The 21,784-nt window shown below is 38.8% G+C and overlaps 1 protein-coding gene and 1 pseudogene across 4 annotated transcripts in view; both read right to left on the reverse strand.

The window, feature by feature from the left end:
• The window catches only part of ULK4 (unc-51 like kinase 4), a 427,885-nt gene that overhangs the window by 261,031 nt on the left and 145,070 nt on the right, over nucleotides 1-21,784 (reverse strand). For all 4 annotated transcript variants that reach the window (XR_012060581.1, XR_012060582.1, XM_072941052.1 and 1 more), the window contains exons 28-30: nucleotides 17,922-17,973; nucleotides 17,678-17,822; nucleotides 6,205-6,297 (exon numbers count right to left, since the gene is read on the reverse strand). Coding sequence is in view for 2 of the 4 variants with exons in the window: in XM_072941052.1 (XP_072797153.1) it covers nucleotides 6,205-6,297; nucleotides 17,678-17,822; nucleotides 17,922-17,973 (290 nt within the window). In the remaining 2 variants the exon portion in view is untranslated. The remainder of the gene's footprint in view (nucleotides 1-6,204; nucleotides 6,298-17,677; nucleotides 17,823-17,921; nucleotides 17,974-21,784) is intronic.
• On the reverse strand, nucleotides 19,507-21,777 carry LOC102540688 (ubiquitin-ribosomal protein eL40 fusion protein-like; annotated as a pseudogene).

Below are 21,784 nucleotides of genomic sequence, written 5' to 3' on the forward strand. Positions count from 1 at the left end.
GCACCCAACACGGAAAACAATAAGGAAGTGCCTCAAAAAACTAAAAATTGAACTACCACATGATCCAGCAGTTCCACTCCTGGGTATATATCTGGAAAAAGCTAAAACACTAATTCAAAAAGATGTATGCCTCAATTATCACTTATTCAGTGGTTGTTGATTAGAAGTTAGATGATGAATGAACAAATGAACCAAAACCTAATGTGGGAAGTCAGAAGACTGGTGACTGTAAAGGAAGAAGTATTTTTCACTGACAGCTACACCATGAACTTCAATTAAGAGATCACTAAAATTTCATTCTTCCAAAGGCATTTTTGTGAATCTTTCCCCCTCCAAAAAAAGAAAGCAAGCGAGCTAACATTTTTTAAGCAAACTAAAGTGATAATTCTTAGATATGGAGCATAAACTTTTTTTTTTGGTAGTTTAGGAAAAAAGCTAAATTTTGCTCCAAAAGAACTCAAGACATTAAAATGTAATTTGTTTGCTATGGAAGATTTGCTGAAAGCTAATTAGCTCTTAATGGAAACAAGCTACTGGGGTATTACTCTGTCTGAGAGCAATGGTTTGGTGCAACCTACTGTAAAATTAAGGAGAGAGAGAAAAGGGCAGAGCTCTGGGGAGTTAACACATTTCTACTGATAGGAAAATAGATCCAACATGGCAAACAATCTACCTTTCTGCTTTAAAACCACTAATAAACAACATTTACTTGGCAGTGGTATTTTTTTTCAATTCCTGTCGGGCACAACACAGATTTGATCATGTTCTTGGTCCCTTATTTGAAGAGAAGCAATAAACTCTCAATTGTACTATGACTAAGCTTTTGAAAACTTCTTTATCCACTAAGCATCTTATGAAATAAGAATAAATACAATAAAACAATAAATGTTGCAGTTGACATAAAATGGTTTAATTTTCCAACAGTTATTACATGGTACTCTAATCTAACACATGTAATCCAAATTAAGAAGAGGTACTCTAATCTTTTAACATATACAATCTAAGACGATTATCCTTTTTAGAACATGACACTTAAGAAATTACATTTGTAACAAATGGTTCATAATTATTTTTGTATTATAAATCTATTCACATATAAAAAGTAAGGCATGCTACTCTTGATAATGCACTTGAAATGAAGCATTTTGCCTAAAAAGACACTGTCAAGCTACAAGTCACTGAGGAGGATTTTACATGTTCGTGAGTTACCACTTTAGGCACTCACTGAAATTAGGGGTGGGTGAGAGTGATTTCAGGGTTAGGCCTAATTTGGTTTTGGTTACAGTAAGCAATGAAACATAGAACATTCACAAAAATTAATCACCTATTAGACCTCAAATAAAATCAAATAATAAAAATTAGAAATAGAACAAATATAGGGTCTGATCACAAAGTAATAAAACTAGAAATGAACAAAAAAGAGACAAATTTCACTTATCAGAATGGTCAAGGTCAAACACATATACACACTAATTTATACAAGTTTGCCACAAATGGGCTCTCTCATATACCGCTAGGACAACCTGGACTGGGGTAATTTGACAACACCTTTCAAAATAATAAATGCTTTGACCAGTGGTTCCCCAATTTGTTTGCACACTGTTATCACCTAGTGAACTTCAAAAACTACTGAAGCCTTTGTCCAGCCTTAGCAATTGTGATTTATTGGACAGGGATATGGCCTGAGCTTTAGACTTTTGAAAAGATTCCCACCTGATTTAATGTACAAACAATTTTGAGAAACACTGGCTTATGTACCCTTTGATGAAACAATCCTTCTCATTACTGTTCTTATACATCTATATTCACACATGTGGTGAATAACCTATGTCATTAATTATAGCTTTGTTTTATAATACCAACAGATTAGAAAAACCTAAGTGTTCACCAAAAGGTGACCTGAAATAAATATGGAATATTCATAAAATTTAACACTATGTCTCTGTTAAAAAAAAGGACAGATGGTATGTGAATTATATCTCAATAAAGTTGTCACATGTATTTTTGAAAGGAAGTGCACAATGGTGAAGACAGCATACTATCATCTATGTGAAAAATAATACACATACACACACAAGCTGATCAAAGTGACTACCTCCTCGGGTGAAAATATGCTTTTGTTTTTAAAATACTAAAATTTTTAATGGGTTATTTACTAACTTAAAAAATGAATTTTAAAAATTAAAACGAAATATAAAATCAGTCTTGGTCATATTCTCCAGGCAAGCAGAATTTTTATCAGCTAACATTCAAAGAGGTACGAGGGAACATTTTGGAATGATGGAAATAATTTATCTTAAGAGTGGTGGTGTTTGCACCACTGTGTATGTTTCTCAAAACTCAGAGGAACTATATACCTAAAAGGAGTGAATTTTACTCTGTAAATTTATACTTTAAGTTAACCTGACTTAAAAAAATTTTTAGAAAGCTTACTTGACAACTGGACCTCTTGAACAACACTAGTAGGGATATAAACTGGTACAACCAATTTGGAAAACATCTTGGCAGCAGCTAGTGGATCTGGGCAAGCACATGCTCGATAAGTCAATATTTCCACTCCAGCACAAGTCTCCCATGGAGACACATACATGGATTCACCAAAGAATGTGCAAAGTAATATTCATGGTCACACTACTCACAGACAGTAAAATATAGGAACAATGCAGACACTGTTAAAATTAAACAGATTCTCAGACTGAGTGTATTTGTGCAATGGAAAGCCAGGCAGGAGATGTTTCACTTTGAAGGGTGGCATTGCCAAGGCCAAGTACTAATGGCAAAGAGGGTGAGCAAAAAGCAAAATACAAGTGGTCCTTAACCATATAAAGAAATACTCAACTTCACTCATGATGAGGAAAATGCAAATTAAAATTACACTGAAACAACCTATCTCATACTGGCAAAATTCCAAAATTTAACAACAAATTCTGATGGCAAGGTTGTATGGAACCAGACATCCTCAAACATGTCCTCTGGAGATGCAAAATGGTAAAATGCCCACAGAGGGCAATTTGGCAAAATCTTAAAAAAAAATCTTTTCCGGTGCACTTACCATTTGATACACATATATCGTGTCTAGTGATTTATTGTATAAGATAAACACACATCTTAAAAATGATGCATGAATAAGAGTATTCATTGTTTGCTGTTTATCACAAGAATAGAAACAACTCATGTCTACCCATTAGGTGTTAATGAGATAAAGTATGGCATATCCATACAATGGAAGACTTTGTAAAACACAATATGGAACTTCTCTATGTATTAATATAGAACCAAAACTGGAGGGAAAAAACCATGGCATAGAAAAATATAAATTCTATGCTATTTGGGTGTGAAAGGGAGAAATGAGAAAACACAGTCACATCAGTTTGCCTTCAGACACAAAATGAATAAAAGTAGTTAATCATAGAGGTTAATGGAAAGATGTGGAAAGAACACAGTGGGTAGGGGAAGGAACAAGACTTCTCAGTATTATCTCTTTCTAGTTTTTTTCTCAAATAGAAATGAATTACCCATTTCAAAACGTTGGACTTAAAATTCATTTTGAAAATCCAGTAAGGGAAATAAAAACCCTTCCTCCATCCCTCCCTTTCAAGGTATGTGACTGTATTTTGCAAGTTGCATACAGGTTGCTACCTCCTCTTTAGAAGTAGGTTGGGGAAGAGGGAAGGCGGGTAGTAATGACCTTTAACACTTTGCTCTAGACCTCTGGAGCCTCAGCCAAAATTGACATGGGACAACTCTCATTTAAATACCCTGTTTTAAGAGAAAAGACAAATAGAACAGATAGTGAATACAGAAAGAGGCCCTATAAATGCCAAAAGTAGTGTTTAAATGGACTTGGGAATAATAAATCATTTTAGTTAACAAAATCATTTGGGGGAAGGGTATAGCTTAGTGGTAGAGCACATGCTTAGCATACATGAGGTCCTAGGTTCAATTCCCAGCACCTCCATTAAAAATAATAATAATAAATAAATAAACCTAATTACCTTCCCCCCTCCAAAAAAAAACTTTTCTTAAAAATCATTTGGGTTATATTTCTATAGCAGTATTCAGAATGTTATCTTTCCCTTTCAAACTGTTACACAGTTGTGTTTATTATGGCCGTAACATAATACAATTTTAAATCATTTTTCTCATTTTAAAAACTTACCTAGGTGGAAATCTTTGTGCATATATGAGTTTTTCTCAAGAACAGAGAGTAGCACTGAATTAGAAGTGGAATTAAAGGTTGAAGGCTATGCACCTTTTACCACTTAGTTAAATAGAGTGAATAAATATTAAAAGGTTAGAGGTTATCAGTAGGTAAGTGAATGCAAAGTAAAATGAAATCCCATTTTCATCCATAAGTTTGGCAAAGATATTGCCAGGAATGTGAGATGAAAGATCTTCAAATAATTTTGACAAATGAAACAGTAAATTTCGGAAAAAGAAATACACAATGATACTATGATTTTTTAAAAACTGACCACATAGTGAGGTTATTTATTTCTATATATACATATTGAATTTAACTAGCCAAAAAAAAGTTCAGGGAGGACTCACACCAAAATAGTAAGTATTGCCCCTGGGGGGGACACTTGTGGAGCAGTGCTGGGTAATGGGGAAGCCCAGGGGACCTCTTGATTATACTGTCAGCATTTAAAACAAAGACAACATATTCTAATATTAATTATGCAATGAAAACAAGGAAAAAGTTTATAAAATTAGTCCATCGAATTCTGCTTGTAGACACTTAAAAAAACATAAGAGTAAAATAGACTTCTAAACCTAGTGTCTCATCATTTTTAAATGAAAGGTTATAGGTCATGTGTAAGTTATCTGTTTCTACCTCACTAGGTTTTTCCCCTCCATGTAAGGAAATTCAGACGAGTTTAATCAAGAGTTGGCAAGAAGAGAAAGGAGCCTAGAAAACATGCCACAGGAATGAGGAAGAGTCAACATAAAGAAAATGCATCGGCTCAATCTAATGAAAGGATAAAATCAGTACACAGTGTTACACTTGGTATCAAAGGTTCAGGAAAAAAACAAGTTCTGAATTTGGATTTAACATCTAATATTCACTCTTTAGAATTAAATTTCTTCTGTAGGATGAGAGAATGGTGCTTTCTGAGTGAGAAATATGGAATGCTCATTGGACAGGCTTAAAAGGCTACAGAAATAGAGGATTTTGAATTGACAAGAGTATAAAGGGCTAAGTGCTCCCCAAATGCTTTTGCAACATGGCGCAGAGACCACAGGATAATAGTTACAGGCCCCCCTCCAGAAACGGGTAAGGCTGCCACAGCAGGAGCAAATGGGCCTGAGAGCTGTGGCAACCCCAGCACCAGGACTGACCTAAAGACCCAGAGGCATCTCCGTGACTCGGTCTTGGTGCCGTCTGTGCCCTGGAACACCCACCACAAAGGCTGCTTTAGCTCAGCCTTCCACTCAATATGGATACTCTATACATAGAGCCTTCCTTGTTCACTACTAACAATAGTCACAGTGGCCCACCACTATGCAGGACTTGTCAACAGCAGACCAGATGAAGTCCAGGTGGTCGGGACTGTGATTTAGTTCTCTGGGAAAGACCGAAGGGCAATTCACAGGCACACCTACAGGTGGATCCACATCCAAAAGGTCCTCAGACATCACCTACACAACTCAAAACTAGTTTTCTTGCTTCTTCTCTTTCCCTTCCAAAGACCTGGCTGCTCTCTGACAAACTCTTCTCCCCGAGACTGAAGCAGCTACTGCTACCCCAGCAACTAGTACTAAAAACTTTGGTAGCATCACAGGGAGTATCTTCAATAAAGACAAAAGCTCTCCACTACTTAATAGAAGTATATCCACTAAATAATATAGGGGAAAAATTATAGTCCATTAATACCAAAGAGATTTAACAAACAACTGCTCATTATGATGAAACACCAAATGATTTTTTTAAGTATTGTATTAGTATTTTCTATTGAAACAATTTATTATTTCAAAGCATGAATGCCACAGAATGCAAACTCTAATAAAGGATAAAAATATGAGAACACTCAAAACACCATAAACGACAGATACCACAAACCACAGCACATGAAAATTTACCACTGTGGTAACACAAACATGAGCCTTTGAGAAACTCAACATCTTTAACAGCATTTTCAGAACACGTAAAACTCATTTCACAGATGAGAATCAAGGAAAGGAAATTTGAAGGGACAGTACCTGGTGAAAGACGGGTTGTGCTCTGTCATGGCAACCAGCAGCTTCAGGGCATATGAGGGTACCGGGTCGGGCTCCGTGAGGATGTGCTCATACCTGAAATGACAACGTGATTTAAAAAACCCGGTGCTTTTCCTCATTGAAATTTTTCTCTGAACAACAGAAGCAATATACCATCAAGTTCAAATATCTGAAAACAACAAACCAGATACTGAAATAAATGTATGAATTGCAGGACGTGCACTTGCCAGCGGTGATGAGGATACTGACCTACCTCAGAGTACTGTTGTGGGGAAGAGTCAGTGAGACGTTCCACGTAAAATGGTTAGTACTGAGCTGCGCATAGTACGAGACCCAGAAACTTCAGGCATTTGTGGTGGGTGTTCCAAAACCACTCTCACATTTAGAGATTCGAGAAAGAACTCAGGAGACTCGCATACAGTTGGACTCAGAGTGCAGACTTAGTAGAGCAACACAGCCAGAGCACACGGCTGAGGACAAGGACATGGGACACAGTGGAGGCTGGAAGATTCCATGTGTAGGTTTCCTGATCCTCTCCGCCTCCCACAAGGGGTCACACAGAGCACACTCTCCCAGTCACAAAAACAGCACGCGTGTGTGATGTTTCTGCCCAAGGAAGCCCACTGAAGACTCAAGTGACCCAGGTTTTCATCACGTGGGGGCTGGTCGCACAGGCAACCTGTGTTTAGCACGTATCAAAATCCCAGACTCCCAGAAAGAAAGCAGGCGTTCAACAAAAAGCACACTGCACAGTCTAGGCACAGTCAACCACCCTCAGCAGTCAAAGGCTGACTGGCAGGTCTCCGAGAGCCAGGTTCTAAGATGCCAGCCAAGGGCCAACCATGCAAGCAGGCCTTTCTTAGGAAAAAGCAATCTCAGGCCAGCTAGCTCAACTCTTTGCTGCACAGCTTTCTTATTAATGCTTTGGAATCTGAAATGAAAATTGTTACCAGAGAATAAACAAAAGATCTTCATCAAAAGCTTCCATAACAAAGTTCAGACTGTGCTCCCATATTATTCCACAGATAGAAGCTGGTTTATATACCGTGTCTTACCTACTTCAGTTCAACCATCCACTTTACAGTGACATGGAGATTCTCAATTAATAAGCACTGAATGAATGAATGAACGAACAAATGAACAAACACACTAACCCATCAACTTTATGACTTAACTCTCCAGAATCACAGAGCAAAATATCTCTCCAAATCCTAAATGTCTATTTAAAAACCCATGACGTGAAGCAAATGCTTTTTCTCTAGAGAAGAGGGCCCCCGGCTCTCAAAGCCTATTTGCTCTCATTTTGGAAATCATTATACAACAAGCTTAATTATGCAGCCTCCAAGCCCACAGTCATTAAAAAGGAGCCAAGTAAAGGGAGGAGAGGGACTATTACAGAAAGGCAACCCCAAAATTACAAGAAGTGGGGCTTGAAAGCATAGAAAAAACAGAAGAAAGCAAACCCAAGAACGCCAAGCAGAGAGCAGTCTGGGGAGCATTTAATGTCGAGGAAGCAGCCGCTCACACCTCAATGGGACCTGAGGGCCCATTACACACCATAATGTTCAAAATGGGGGCAGTGAGTCAAGAAAATGTGAAATTGGGTACAGTGCTCTATTGAAGGAGCCAGGAATAACCATATTTTAGTCATTTTTCTTATGAAATATTTTTAATTATAGTAATTAAAGATTCACCCCTGTCTGACAAAGATAAAAGACAAAATATCAATCATTCATAATAAAATCATAAATAAAACACAAATATATCTAAGAGAACGGCATGTTAAAAAAAAATACAGGACAACCAAGCACAAGTAATCTTAGGAATAAAAAAATCAGATTTAGAGAAACAACACATTTTATCATATGAATAAAACAAAAATCAAGGACCGTCTTTAGAGGTGACAAAAATGTATCTGTAAAATTAACATGCAATTTGAACTTTAAAAAAAAAAAGGAACTCAGCATTATTCCTTTCTCTAACAGTCTTATAAAAAGCTCTTATCAACCTAAACGGGGGGCACCCAAGACTAGGTTCAATGATTTGCTAGATGGACTCACAGAACTCAGAAAAGCTGTTATACATCCAATTATAGTTTATTATAAAGAAAGGACATTGGTTAAATTCAGCAAAGATGAAAGGCACACAGGCCAGAGTCCAGGAGGGACCAGACACAAGTTTCCAGTTGTCCTCTCCCAGAAGACTTGTGTGAACAGGGCTTACTCTCCCCAGTAGTGATGTGTGACAACACATGGAAGGTGCTGTCAGCCAGGGAAGCTCATTCAAGCACCAGTGTCCATGGTTTTATGAGGGGTCAGTCCTAGGCCCAGAGTGCCTGTGTGGCAAACGTTACCCACGTTTCCAGCCTCTCCAGGGCTCAAGCTCATATGGGGTGGACCAAGACCCGACTCACACTGTTGGCATAAATTATCTGGCAAGTTTCAAGGCCCCAGGTATACAGACTCTATCTCAGGCAGGATATTCCAAAGGCTCAGAAGTTCTCTTCCGGAAGGCAGTCAAGAGCCAGTTTCTTTGTAGTGTGTGGGGTTTGAACCACCTCCCACTGCTGAGTCAACAACCTTAACAGAAAATCTGGGGCACTGCTGAATTTCAAGCAAGGCATCAAATCAGAGATAAGGGAAGAAAGTGCTCTTTCACTGATTACTGGTATTTGGAAATTGTCAGCCAGAGACTTCTAATCAAAGCGGGGTAAGAAATTTATCAGTCACTTACATACCACGGATAACCAGTTCCCCTCGCCCCCACTCCCAGACTTAGCAGAATCACTGAAGTAAGGACCACAAACTTACGAATTTTCAAATGCTTCCCATGTGATCTCCTTACTCATATGCTTGTGTACAAAGTAAAGAAGAAAATATGGACAACTCGTTAAAAATATAATAGAGAAAACAATCTCAAGAGGACTGAAAAACATGAAATATTTTTAAATGGCCTTAACAAGAATACACAGAATCTACATGTAAAAAGAAAATACGGATGAAACTCTTACTGTCTGAAATACAAATGTTTTGGGGTTGTTGGAGGTTATCGAACTCTGAAACAGAAAGGAAAGATGAAGATTATACCAGTATGCACGAAAATTTTCTCAAAGAATAGTTATGTTTTTCCTCCCCTTGGAAAAGGAAGAGAAAAAATTCATAATGAATATGTTTAGAATACAAATATTGATACATTGAATATATTTAAGTTTAATCACAGATAGGTTTGTAATGGTCAGCAAGAACTAGCCACAAGAATGCTGAGATTTATTAAGCATGTCATCTAAAGACAGATAAAGCAGCTGAGCTGAGAGGAACTGGATCTCACACTCCTCTGAATGCGACTTGGCAAGAAGAAAACAGTGATAACCGTGGACTCTTGAAGCGGCTATGAAGGAGAGTGACCAGTGAGCAGCTGGTCCCCTGGGATAGACAGGGGCTGGAGAGGTGCACTCCAGGTATCCTGAGTCAGGCCACAGACTGAGATCACTATTGACCTAAGAGCATGCTGTCCAGAAAGTGTCCCAAGACCCTACTCTTCTACTTCTAGGACTTTCCTGAAGTAAGGAGTCTTTGCTAAGTTCAAAACAGCTGGAATCCAGACAGGAAAAGCAATTTGTACCGAATTCACTACCCAAGAGAAAACTTCTAAAACTCACACATTCAGGGGTCCAAGGGATAGATTCTTCCCTAGCTGGTCAAGTGCCTGGTGTAACCAGTGCCCACTTAGGTAGGCTGGCAGAACACTGAAACAAGCTATCTGAATAGCTCTGGATTATCATGAGAAGTTCTTCTGTGGGTGTGACCAAAGAACTGGCCAAGCAGAAAGAAGTGCCTATTCTGTTGAGAGAAAGGGGAGGCACCATATCATAAAGATGTCCACTCTCCTAGAATTAAACCACAAACTCACACTTCATGTGTCACTCTGAGAATCTGGGAGAAAAGAACGATTCCAGAATATCGAAGGAAATTAAAGGGAAAATATAATGAGGAAGAGTCCACTAAATGAAAAGCTGAAGTACTTTACAAAACCATCACAATTGTTGAGTGCAGGGTGGGGTCAAGATATACACATAAATGCAGAGGAAAGAAAGGTGATCCAACACTGGACAAGAAAGAGTCATCTCAGAACAGGAGATAGAAGGGTCAGGCTATATCTTACAAAAATGTATTGCCAATAAATTAGAAATTAAAAAATTTTTTAAATCTGATAAACTACTAAAATGAGCAAATTCACATAATCTTGGGTGAGAAGGTCTCTGCAGCATGACAACAAATGAGAAATGAATCCAAAAAATATTTATAGCTTTAAAGTTTATAAGTATTAAACACTTCTCAATGGCACAACCATCATAAACAAAGTAAATGAGGGAAAATTTATTTCCAGAATACTGGTATATCTTATGTATGTTCTTAACATATAAAGAGCTTTTGCAAACCAATAACCACCCCCCCACAAAAGGGACAAAGTCCACCTAAGAAGAATATAAACAGCCAACAAATGGGGCAAATGGTCAACATCATTAACATAAATGAACCTGGTAGTATAAACTGCTTTGAAAAACAAATGTCAAAATACGTCAAATGCCCTTAAAATGTATGTAACTTTCAAAACAGTGGTTCCACCTCTAGAGATGCAACAAAAGGAAGTAAGTATAGCCCTGAAAATGGTCTTAATAGTTCATATATATATATATAAAATGAACATCTAATCCTAGATGTTCATTAACCAATGATTTTAATGCATTTATAAATGTAAGTGTAGATAAGTAGATTACAAGACAGTCAATCAAATAGTGTTATATAAGTATAGATAGAGATATTCAAAAAATGATGTCCAGGGGTAGCAGAAGAGAGAAGTTCTGAGGAGAAAATTTCAGAAAGCACTTAGTAAATCTCACCAGGAGTGGAGCAACCATACAGTAGAGCAGGCAGGTATTAACATAAAATGGTCAGCAAGAGGCAAAACCTGAATGACTGGGTAAGTATTGTAAATGTTATTTTCTGCAGTCTAAAAGTTTCACGGTTTCTGAGCAAGGGAATGCTATGAGGAAGGCAGTGTTAAAATGCATATCTCATGGTGCCAGATGGATGTGAGGCTTCAAGAGCTTCATGGAAGGAGATGTGTGGGGTTAGATAAAGAAAAGACTGCCAAACAGCAAAAGCGTGTAGGTGAAATCCACCTTTGGAGATGGCTGAGGACTTTCCCTGGGCTATTATGAGAAAGGGGTAGACAACCTACCCTTTTAGGCATTTTCTGTACAGTCCTTTCCAAAATTTGCAATAGGTGATATCTTGAGTTAACTCCAAAATTTTATGAACTGAGAGAGGGCATGAATCAAATAAACAGCTGATATCTTGAGACCTTCCAGCCTTGTGTTTTTATATGGCCTGAGTTCTATGTGATCCTCTGTCATGTGTGAATGCAGAGATACTTAAGAACATCAGCAATTAGGTGGACACATAAGTAGATACAGAAATAAACAGATGGGTGGGAAGATATATTATTTTTTTAAGTAACAGAAAGATTGAAACTTCAAAATAAGTGTTAACTATAATTTCTTTCAGATAGTAAGCCCTAATATCTGGGCTTCTCTGATAAAATCAATGGTAAATTTTCATTATGAAGGCCTGAAAGGCTTTTAAAAAATGACTTCAATAAAGCAACACTGAAGGTATACAAAATAGTATCCAAAGAACTGGAGCACTAGAATTATTCTGATTCAGAGGAATGAGAGTATTTATCCTCACTCTAACTCCCAAATTATCCCAATTTAGATTCTTGTAGTTGTCCCCCTGGGTGGGGGATTTGGGGTGGAGGGGTGGAGAACCACTCTGCTTAAATGCACTGATTTAGGTACACACTAAAACATAAAAGGACTGAGTAAAATGAATAAAGTAGAACCTGCTTTCTAGTACAAAAATATTTGTGAAGTAAATTTTACCTGCAAAAAAAAAAATTATCTAAGGAAAGGCCAAAAATGAAATACTTCTTTATCTTCTGATTCCTAGCAAAGATGGCCAAGTTCATGCCTATTTTAACCTAGTATACTTGTAATTAAAGGAGACAAGATGCAATACAGAATTATCTGGATGTCCTCTGAGCCACCAACATACAAATCAGGTAGTCAAACTCGTGACTTTTGCTGGATATTATTTCAGAGACAGATAACCCTACAATGTGTTGCCACAAATGAAATCCATTTATAACTTCAAATTTCTAAAAGGAAGTACAATCCTAATTTGTCAAGAATACAGTCCTTTCTCGGACTCTAAAAAACAAAGCCTTAATAATTTATGAAGTCATTAGGGCCCTAATGACTGTACAGGTCACAAGAGAATTATTAAAAAAGAAAAAAGAATAAAGAACAGGCAGCACTCATTTTCCCCAGGAGACAAATGTCAAATGCCCTATTGTCATAAAAACAGTGTAAACACATTTATATCAGCATGATCTCTTTTCAATACAAAACTCTCAAAGCTAAAGGAAAATATGAAAATAGAACAATACAGGTTGGCAAAGTAGTTCCAGTCTCCCAAAGTCAAACTGCAAAGCACGTTTTTTTCCCAGGGCCTGCTACCTGGCATAAAGCCTTCCCTGAGTGTGCTATCTAAATAAATGAAGACCTCCCGCTCTCATTTTCCTTACCATCATTCTCTATTTCACTTACACTGTTTTCTGTTTTATTTTTCTTCACCGCACTCATAACAAAATGAAATCATGTATTTGTTTACTGTTTCGTCTTACCCATTCGGCAAAGGGCACTGAGGGGTAGGGATTCAGTCTTGACACCATAGTACCATGATTACCCAGCACATGGAAGTCACTCTGTATATATTTATTAATTGAATTAATTAACAAAGAAAGAAAGGAGGGAGAGAAGAGAAAGGATTTTAAACCTCATATGAACAACCACACAATGTATACAAATTACATTATTTACATTTGTATGAATATTAAAATGTCCTCTTCCTAAGATGAGCAGTGGTGTGTTTCCTGAGTGGAGGCTTTAGTCCCATTTACAGCTGAATATTGAAAGAGCAAGGCCCTCCCCCTTATGTAACTAGTGTCAGAAAAAAAAAAGTCCAAATAGTCAGCAGAAGACTACTTTTGCGTATTAAGATTTCATTGATAATGACTTTGATATAAAACTTCTGAGGGGTGCTGACTTTAATAAGTCACTCTGGGCTTCAGTTCCATTAAATGTTGCCTCTTTTCTTCTGCATGAACCTTTAAAATTAAATCTTGTCTCTCTGCTGAAAAAAAATCATGGTAATTCTCTGAGTAGATGTGGTTTATCGTTCTTTCCAAAAAAAAAAAAATTCTCATTAATCATACAGATAACAGTTACGTTCCTGGCATTCCAACTATCTTGAAGAAAGGAGGAGAAACGGAAAGGAAGTAGGGGAGGAGGAAGTGAGGGCACACACCAAGTCAATGGCAGGGCCAAGATCTGGATACAAATGTACTCTCATCACAAGATTCAGATGACCAATGACCAGTATTACCAACAGTTTTCTCAAGCTGGTGGCATAAGAAGAGGTCAGAGCCATGGCCAGCATGAAGGGATCTGACACACTGTTGCTGACGTGAAGATGGAAACAGGCTGGTCTGCTTACTGCCCACTGCTCTGCCTCTTCCATACTTTGCTTAGCCAGGGTACCCACTCCTTTTCTACCCATCATAGCTGGGTTGCAAAGTATAACTCAAATACCATCCCTCATATAATCCTCCACATACAAAAGGCACTAAAAAAATACTTTTACTAAAGTTCATCTCTTTAGAAAGCAAAGCATGTACACTGAGAAGAGACAACAGTTCTTTGATATTCACAATTTAAACAGTAAGCCCTTCATTCATGCCTATAATAGATGTGGCAATGGTTAATTTTATGTGTCAACTTGACTGGGCTACAGGGCACCAGCGTTTGACAGACATTTGGTCAAACATTATTCTGGGTGTACCACTGAGCGTGTGTCTGGATGAGATTAAACTCTGAGTCAGCAGACTGAGTAAAGCAGATTATGCTCCCTAATGTGGGTGGGCCTCATCTAATCAGTTGAAGACCAAAATAGAACAAAAAGGTCGAGGAAGAGGGAACTCCTCCTGACCCATTTCCCTGAGCCAGGAAATAATCTTTTGCTGCTTTTGGACTCAAATTGAAACATCAGCTCTTCTTGGGCCTTCAGCCTCTCAGCTTTCAGACTGGTATTTACACTATCAGTTCTCCTGTTCTCAGGCCTTTGGGCTCAAACTGCAACTATATCATTGGCTCTCCTGGGACTCTAGCTTGCAGACTGCAGCTCTTAGGATGTCTCAGCCTCCATAATCATGTAAGCCAATTCCTTGGAATAAATCAATCTCTCTCTCTTTCTATATATATATATATATGTACATCCTATTAGCTCTGTTTGAGAATAGTATTTACATTAATAAAATATTTCTTCTTACAACTGAGTTTTCATTCATGTCACACAGCAGTTCTGATAAGCACCTGGAAGACACATATTACATGGTATTTAACAGGATTAAATTCTTGTCCTCCTGAAAATTTTGCCAGAGCTATTAGAAAAGACACGCACTCTACCTAGGATCGCCGTCCAGAAGCCTTCTAACTATCATGTAGAAAGAGCTCCTCCAAGAATAAAGCCACAGAGATGGTGACAGAGGAGGGATGATGAGAAAGACACATCCACATGGTGCTATAGACCTAATTCAAACCCCTGAAGCCAGCTGCATTTAACATCAGCGCAAGTCTTTGATTTCTCAGTTATGTGACCAAATAATCTGTTTTCAAGATAGAGTTAAGTGTTACTGTTTGCAAATAAAATTGTCTTAACTAACTGAACACTTACAGATGAAAAGTGGGGCAGGCTTGGGGACATGAAAAGACCTTCACTCTGGCTTTATTCAAAGTTTTGTTTAAGGTCAAAGAAGGATTAAAACTTTAACAACATTAAAAGTATCGACATTAATATATCTATTTGCAAATTGAAGCAGGTGCTATACAGCTCCTGTAAGCTCTAGAAACTTCCTAATTCTTAAGCCATTACATTTACATACTCAATGAAGAACATGCATTTTTCATTATCAGCATTGCTAAACTTATAATTACCAAGAGCTATCCTCAAATCTTCAAAGACTAAATTCCTTGCCAAGGTTTCCAGTCTTCCAGTATCAAAGATAAATGAATGCATTATATATATTTCTTTTTTTTTTTAATTTTTACACAATACTTATTGAGACCTTACTATACGTGCCAGGTGGGCACAATCATCATTATCTATTTAATGGCCACTTCACTTCTATGAAGTATATACTATTATTGTACCATTGTACTTCACTGTAAAGTTTAATAGGAGAGATTATAATAATGTATCTACTACTACTAATAGTAGTGCCACACATTTGTCAAGACTGCACTATGTCCCACAGACTGTATTAAGTGTTTCACAAAAGAGTATCCCTTTTAGTCCTCATTTCTGAATCTTCTGAATTAGGTACGATTATCCTCATTTTATAAATGAGGAAGCTGAGGATGAGAGAATGAAATGCAGACCCAAGACCTGCACTTCCCATCAAAATCAGAACACAAGTACGGAAACAGTCCACACTACATCCCAATAAACCCTGTACCATTCTCCAAAGCACACTTCAAACAGCTTAATAAAAACCTGCACTCATCGACATGACGCTTGTTCTTGAATTACCATGTGGTTTACATTTGTATTTTCCTTTTTAATTCCTCAACTCTGGAAAAGGTAAAAATGCACATTAAAGTAAATATATATTATTTATTACAGCTTCAATGAATAAAAGAGGAGCACTCAGTTATAGATTAAATACTTCTTATTTCACAAGCTGTTCCAAAAGTGAGCAGACTTCAGGAATGATGAAATTTTATATCAAATTTGCATAGGTGTTAACAAACTGCCATTGAACTGAGAAGTCTTGTTGGAGGAAATCCTGTCCCTTTTGGCTCCTGAAAACGCTTCTGTACAAATTGTCAGGCAGCAGACATCCAAAGCCCATCTTTTAAAAAATCACACTGCACAAAAACCACATTTTTAGGCATTTTCTTGTGAGAAAGATGCATATGATTATAAATAGTTAAGAAGCGTAAGATGGCACTGAAAGCATTAAGTAATCCTGAGACAAGGTTCTAATCTTGTATTTACCCACATCAAGGACATACCACACATGTCCACACTCATACGTAACAAATGCCACCAGAAATATATTCACTGACAGTTCAGCATTGAGAAAGCTCCACACGACAAAGTTAAAATTTTTTTTCGTATAGATAATCATTTTCTTACTTTGGGTAGCAGAAGTATGTTTACTGTATACATTACTAGGAGTCTCCCTGAAACCAGGTGCAGCAACACGGGAAGCAAAAAGAACCAAGGGGCTGGCCCTGTAAAACCAGCCATCACGGATCAAGCTCCAGTCAGTTAGAGAAGAGCCCCCTCAGCTGGGAGAACGGCCATCACACACTGGCTACACACTTTGTAAAATCTATCTTCCTAAACCAACATGGACTGGTTGAGTGTTTCAGAATATAATTAGATTTGGTTTCTGTATTGCAGGAAAAAATGTTTTTTAACGAGAATAGATCTTGAGAAGTTCAACACATAGTGGGGAGTGTTTGGTGGGTCTGCAGACCTTGAAAACTTGCTGAACTGACTCAGACAGCAACCAGGCCCTGATGGAGCAGGAGCAGGCGTGTGTGTTAATGCCTGACACACAATCCCATGTTTAATTTTGTAAAAATCTATTCAATAGTGGTATGTGGCATACTCTTTTTTTAATTTCAATTTTTTTTGTTTCATCAAATTCAGTGTTATTTTAGAGCTCAATCTTCTTGCACTGGGTGCCCTCAGCAGTCATCCTACTGTGTGTTTGCTATGTGAGCAGTGGGCTAAAAGGAAAAAAACGGCCCCTTTCTGTTCATTAATCCTCTGTTCTGTCACCATCCCCTACCCCAAAAAATTCCTATTTATAACTAAACTTAATTTCCATTCCAAAAGTCTGGGGCAGATTTCTTCCCATCTCTATTATATCTGAGTAGGTACAGGAAAAGTCCCAATTCCATGTTCCAGTAGTCTTGTAATGTTGACCTTGAATGATAAACCTTAACCCTCTTGCCACACACACCTTTATTCTGCATAGCTTCATAGTCATGTTTCCTGTAGAAAACAGATAAAGATCTAAATGGATGTTTCTGAAGATGGACTGAGATTCTCCTGGGCCCTACACAGCAAGTATAGTAGTTACTACCTCTCTCTGTAGACCTCTTTTACGGTGAGAGCATAAGCACGCATACAAAATAAAAGGACACTGAGATGAAGCCCCCATCAGTGGTGAGACCCCGCCACCATCACTGGACCTCCTTGGACAGAAGCACCCAGGACACCCTACACCTGTCTGCTCGAGTGTAGCACAAAGGACTTACTGGGGAAGCAAATCATCTCTAATGAGAGCCAGAAGACTGCTGTCAGAATTGACCTTCGCTTCCTTCTTGCCATCCCTAGAATCCTGGTTCACGAGCAGGGACGTGGTTTCTGAGAGCAACCGCAAGCTGAAGAGTCTCCACTCCACTTGAAAGTAAAAGAAATGCCAAGAATGTGACTACACAGAGACAGAATGGAAACAGAACGTGGAATTGATGGAATTCTCACTGATGTGGTCACACTTACCGTTTTGGCTTTGAACCAAGGAGACCAAGGGTGGCAGGATATAATCAACCACCTAAGAGAAAAGACATAAAAGACCTGGTTCAGACTGCAACATGAAACTGCTATCCACCACTCTCCATGCCTTTTACACAGACAGAATCACAAAACAACAAAGGAGAAAAAAAAACCCAACAGCTAAATTTATCCTGCGCTTAAACTCTGCATGACATTTAATAAACCATCAAGCTCATTTAGCGCTGAAAAAGTCCTCAGGTCAAAGTGACATTATGATCATCAAAACAGTCATTTATCAAAGCCTTCAGAGTTTATGAAAGGAACTTCAGTATATAATACAAAAACTGGTTGGCATGGGTTGACATTAAATCATCAAATTAATACATATAAGCTTGTAATCATTACTCAAGTTTAAACTAAACAGCAATCAAAACGTTGGAGAAAAAAAAGATACATAATCCTCATGTTTTAGCAAATACACCAAAAAGGTATGACAAGTTAATCGTGGTGATTTTTAGAAACAGATTCAAAAGATGTGAATCCATTATACAAACCACCTCTACGACTTTCTAGTTATGTCAAAGAATGATCAAATATAGTTTGAAATCTCCTCCCAAATAACACTTTACCCCCAAACGAAAATGGATGACAAAGGACAAATCATTTCCACAATCTAATTCTGAAAACTACTATCTCATCTGGTGAACTATTCTGGTGACAGTTAAGAAAAATTCCCCTTATTTATTACTGAATTTATTCCTGATCCTAACATGCATGTTTGTTCTTCCCACACTGACAAAAGGGCAGGAGAAGCTGTCCCAACCCAACAACGCCCTTCCCCCGCAACTTTTATTTACTTTTCAGTAAGTTTAAATCCTTGAAGGATACAGCATTACAAATATGGATCATCCAATGGCATTAGCAGGAAGGTTGCTTCAACATTTGGCACAAACCATGTCACTGTTTCCAAGAGCACAAGTTGCCTTTCCCCCGATTACTCTGCTTTTGTTCCGTTTTCTACCAGGAGCTGGCTGTGTTGTTCTTTGCCTTGTACACATAATCCCATCTCTTGCCTAGACAGACTTCAATTTTGTCTCGAGCATAAAGACCTTCAATTTTAAGAAGAGCTGTGTGCTCCTCTGGTTCCAGAGACTTCTCTTATGGCTAGTAACGATGGCTTTGGACCACAGCCTTCCAGACATATTTGGCGTTTTACAAACCCTGTTCCCGGAAGGCCTCCACGATGGTTGAAAGAGCAAGGCCCCAACAACAGCCTCTTGCGGTGCAAGCCAATTAAACGATGCCCTACAAAGGTAAACATCTCCACACTCGGGTGTTACCCAGTTCCAGGTCCTAAGTTTAAACACAGTATTACATTTAGGTATTCGTACAAGAACCCTAAGAACCAGGATGTCTTCTTTACCCTTTTCCATTAGGTCACAGATGTCACATCACTCAAAGCAAAGACATAAGCTTTACTAAGGAACTTCTTCCCCCAGGCGACGAAAGGGGAACTTTATTGAGGCCCCAGGGCCATAGGGCTTGCACAGAAGGCCACCCTATGGGCAAAAGAGGAGCCGGTGAAGGGGCCTTACTTGACCTTCTTCTTGGGGCGCAGGCTATGGGTGTGGCTGCACTTCTTCTTGCAGCAGGTGACCGCCCTGGGGTGCAGGCGAGCCTAATACTTGCGGCGGATCGTCTTGCCACAGCTGTATTTCTGGGCTAGCTGACGGAGGGAAGGCTCAGTGATGCTGCCTTGCAGACGAAGCACCAAGTGCAGGGAAAGAGGACTCCTGAATATTGTAGTCTGACGGGGTGCGGCCCTCATCCAGCTGTTCGCCCGCGAAACTCAGACGCTGCTGGTCAGGTGGGATGCCCTCTTTGTCTTTGATTTTAGCTCTGACATTCTCAGTGGTGTCACAGGGCTCAACCTCGAGGGTGAGGGTCTTGCCCGTCAGGCTCTTCACAAAGACCTGCCTCTCGGCGTCTCCTGCCCAGCCGCCTGGCCTCGTCGGAGCGAAAGATGGCGGCGGAACCCGAAACCGCCGACTCGCCGCCGCCGGCGCCTGCGCACCGAGCACGCTGCGTGCCTGCGTCACAAGCTTTACTAAGGAATTTTGAGGACTCTAAATTCCCAGGTACTTCGAAAGCCAGAACTATGCAAAGGAAAGAAATATATCCCACTACCAACACCTATCAACGTGCTCGACGAGATCATTACTGACGTGTCCAACTCAAAAAGTTTGAAAAACAACAATTAAGCACATTCAAAACATTAGGGCTGTTGCACAGAAAATGAACAGACAAAACTCAACAGTATTCCCGTATGCCTACAACAACCAATTATATACCATAATTGGAAAAAGACACCATCTACAACAGCAATAAAAATTCTAAAGTATCTATGATATCATGATTTTTACAGAAAAAGATATATAAAATACTTGCAGGTATGAGGGTCATTGATGGACTTCTGAAAAAAGTTTGAAAGTTGTCACAACCATGTTCACAACAAGAAAAAAGCTAAATAGGGGAGGGGAATAGCTCATTGGTAAAGTGTGAGCTTATCATGCATGCAGAAGTCCTGGGTTCAATCCCCCGTTCCTCCATTTAAACAAAGAAAAGAAAAAAGCTAAATAAACTGAAAATCAACAACTCTTCTCAGATATACCAGAAAATTAAAATCACAGGGCAAACCAGCTACCCCCTAAAACTAAAGAGACAGGCAAATACAGAGAATGATAGCTTAATAGGAGCAGAACCCACCACTGGAGCCAGCAAGTAGTACAGAAATGTAAAGGGTAACTGACTAGTTGTCAGAGCCCGAGCTGAAGGAAGAAAGCTTCTGGAGGCCCAGCCACAGTGGAGCCCCCACATTCCCAGAAGTTCTGCCTCCCAGAGCCCTGCCAGAGTCTCAGGCTGAAGATCAGAGAAAAAAATCCCCTCATGCTTCTGGCAGAGGAAAGGAAAATTAACCACTGTGAAATATGTGCAGAGCATTATTTTCTCCTTAACAAAGGCCTGGACTCAAAAGACATTGTTTTAAACTCACAGACACAGAGAACAAATATGGTTACCAGAGAGGTAAGGGGGTGGGAAGGGATAAATTGGGAGTTCGAGATTTTCAGATACTAACAACTATATGTAAAATAGGTAAACCACAAGTTTCTTCTGTATAGCACAGGGAACTGTATTCAGTATCTTGTACTAATCTATAATGAAAAAGAATATGGAAAGGAATATGTGTATGTATATGTATGACTGAAGCATTATTCTGTATGTCAGAAATTGACACATTGTAAACTGACTACACTTCAATTAAAAAAAGAATGCAAACAACAACAAAAATTATGTCACCATTAAAGAGAGAGAGACTTTTACCAGAAGCCTAACCTACTGGGGTTTCACCAGAATCTAACTGAGCTGGGGGAAAAAAATACCCTACTGCTGAACCTTCTAAGCCTTCCTGTCTCACTGATTTGGCTGGGGGTGGGGGTAGTGCACTGAAACACATTTGTGAGAGTCACAGCCCAGGCATACAGGCTCAGAAAAGAGACAAGACCTAATCATAGGGACCATGGCACGCTTCCCCCACCCCATCACACCTCATCACAACATGGACAGGGCTCCTGTGTAATAACACAGGGTTACAACTCAGAGTGTGGTAAGACATAGGCTTTATTTAAGAAGCAGTTATTAAGGAAACCCAAAAACATGAGAGACAAAACAAGGACATCACAAAGAATTGTAGCCTCTGAAACCTACGGCTATAGCAAACAGTACACACAGCCGGGCTCCTAGCCAGAGAAACAAAACTTCACACTAATGGCTCATTTATCTCAGTTCACTGTACCTGATACATCATGTTA

The sequence above is a fragment of the Vicugna pacos genome, chromosome 17 (assembly GCF_048564905.1).
Source record: "Vicugna pacos chromosome 17, VicPac4, whole genome shotgun sequence".
Classification (NCBI taxonomy): domain Eukaryota; kingdom Metazoa; phylum Chordata; class Mammalia; order Artiodactyla; family Camelidae; genus Vicugna; species Vicugna pacos.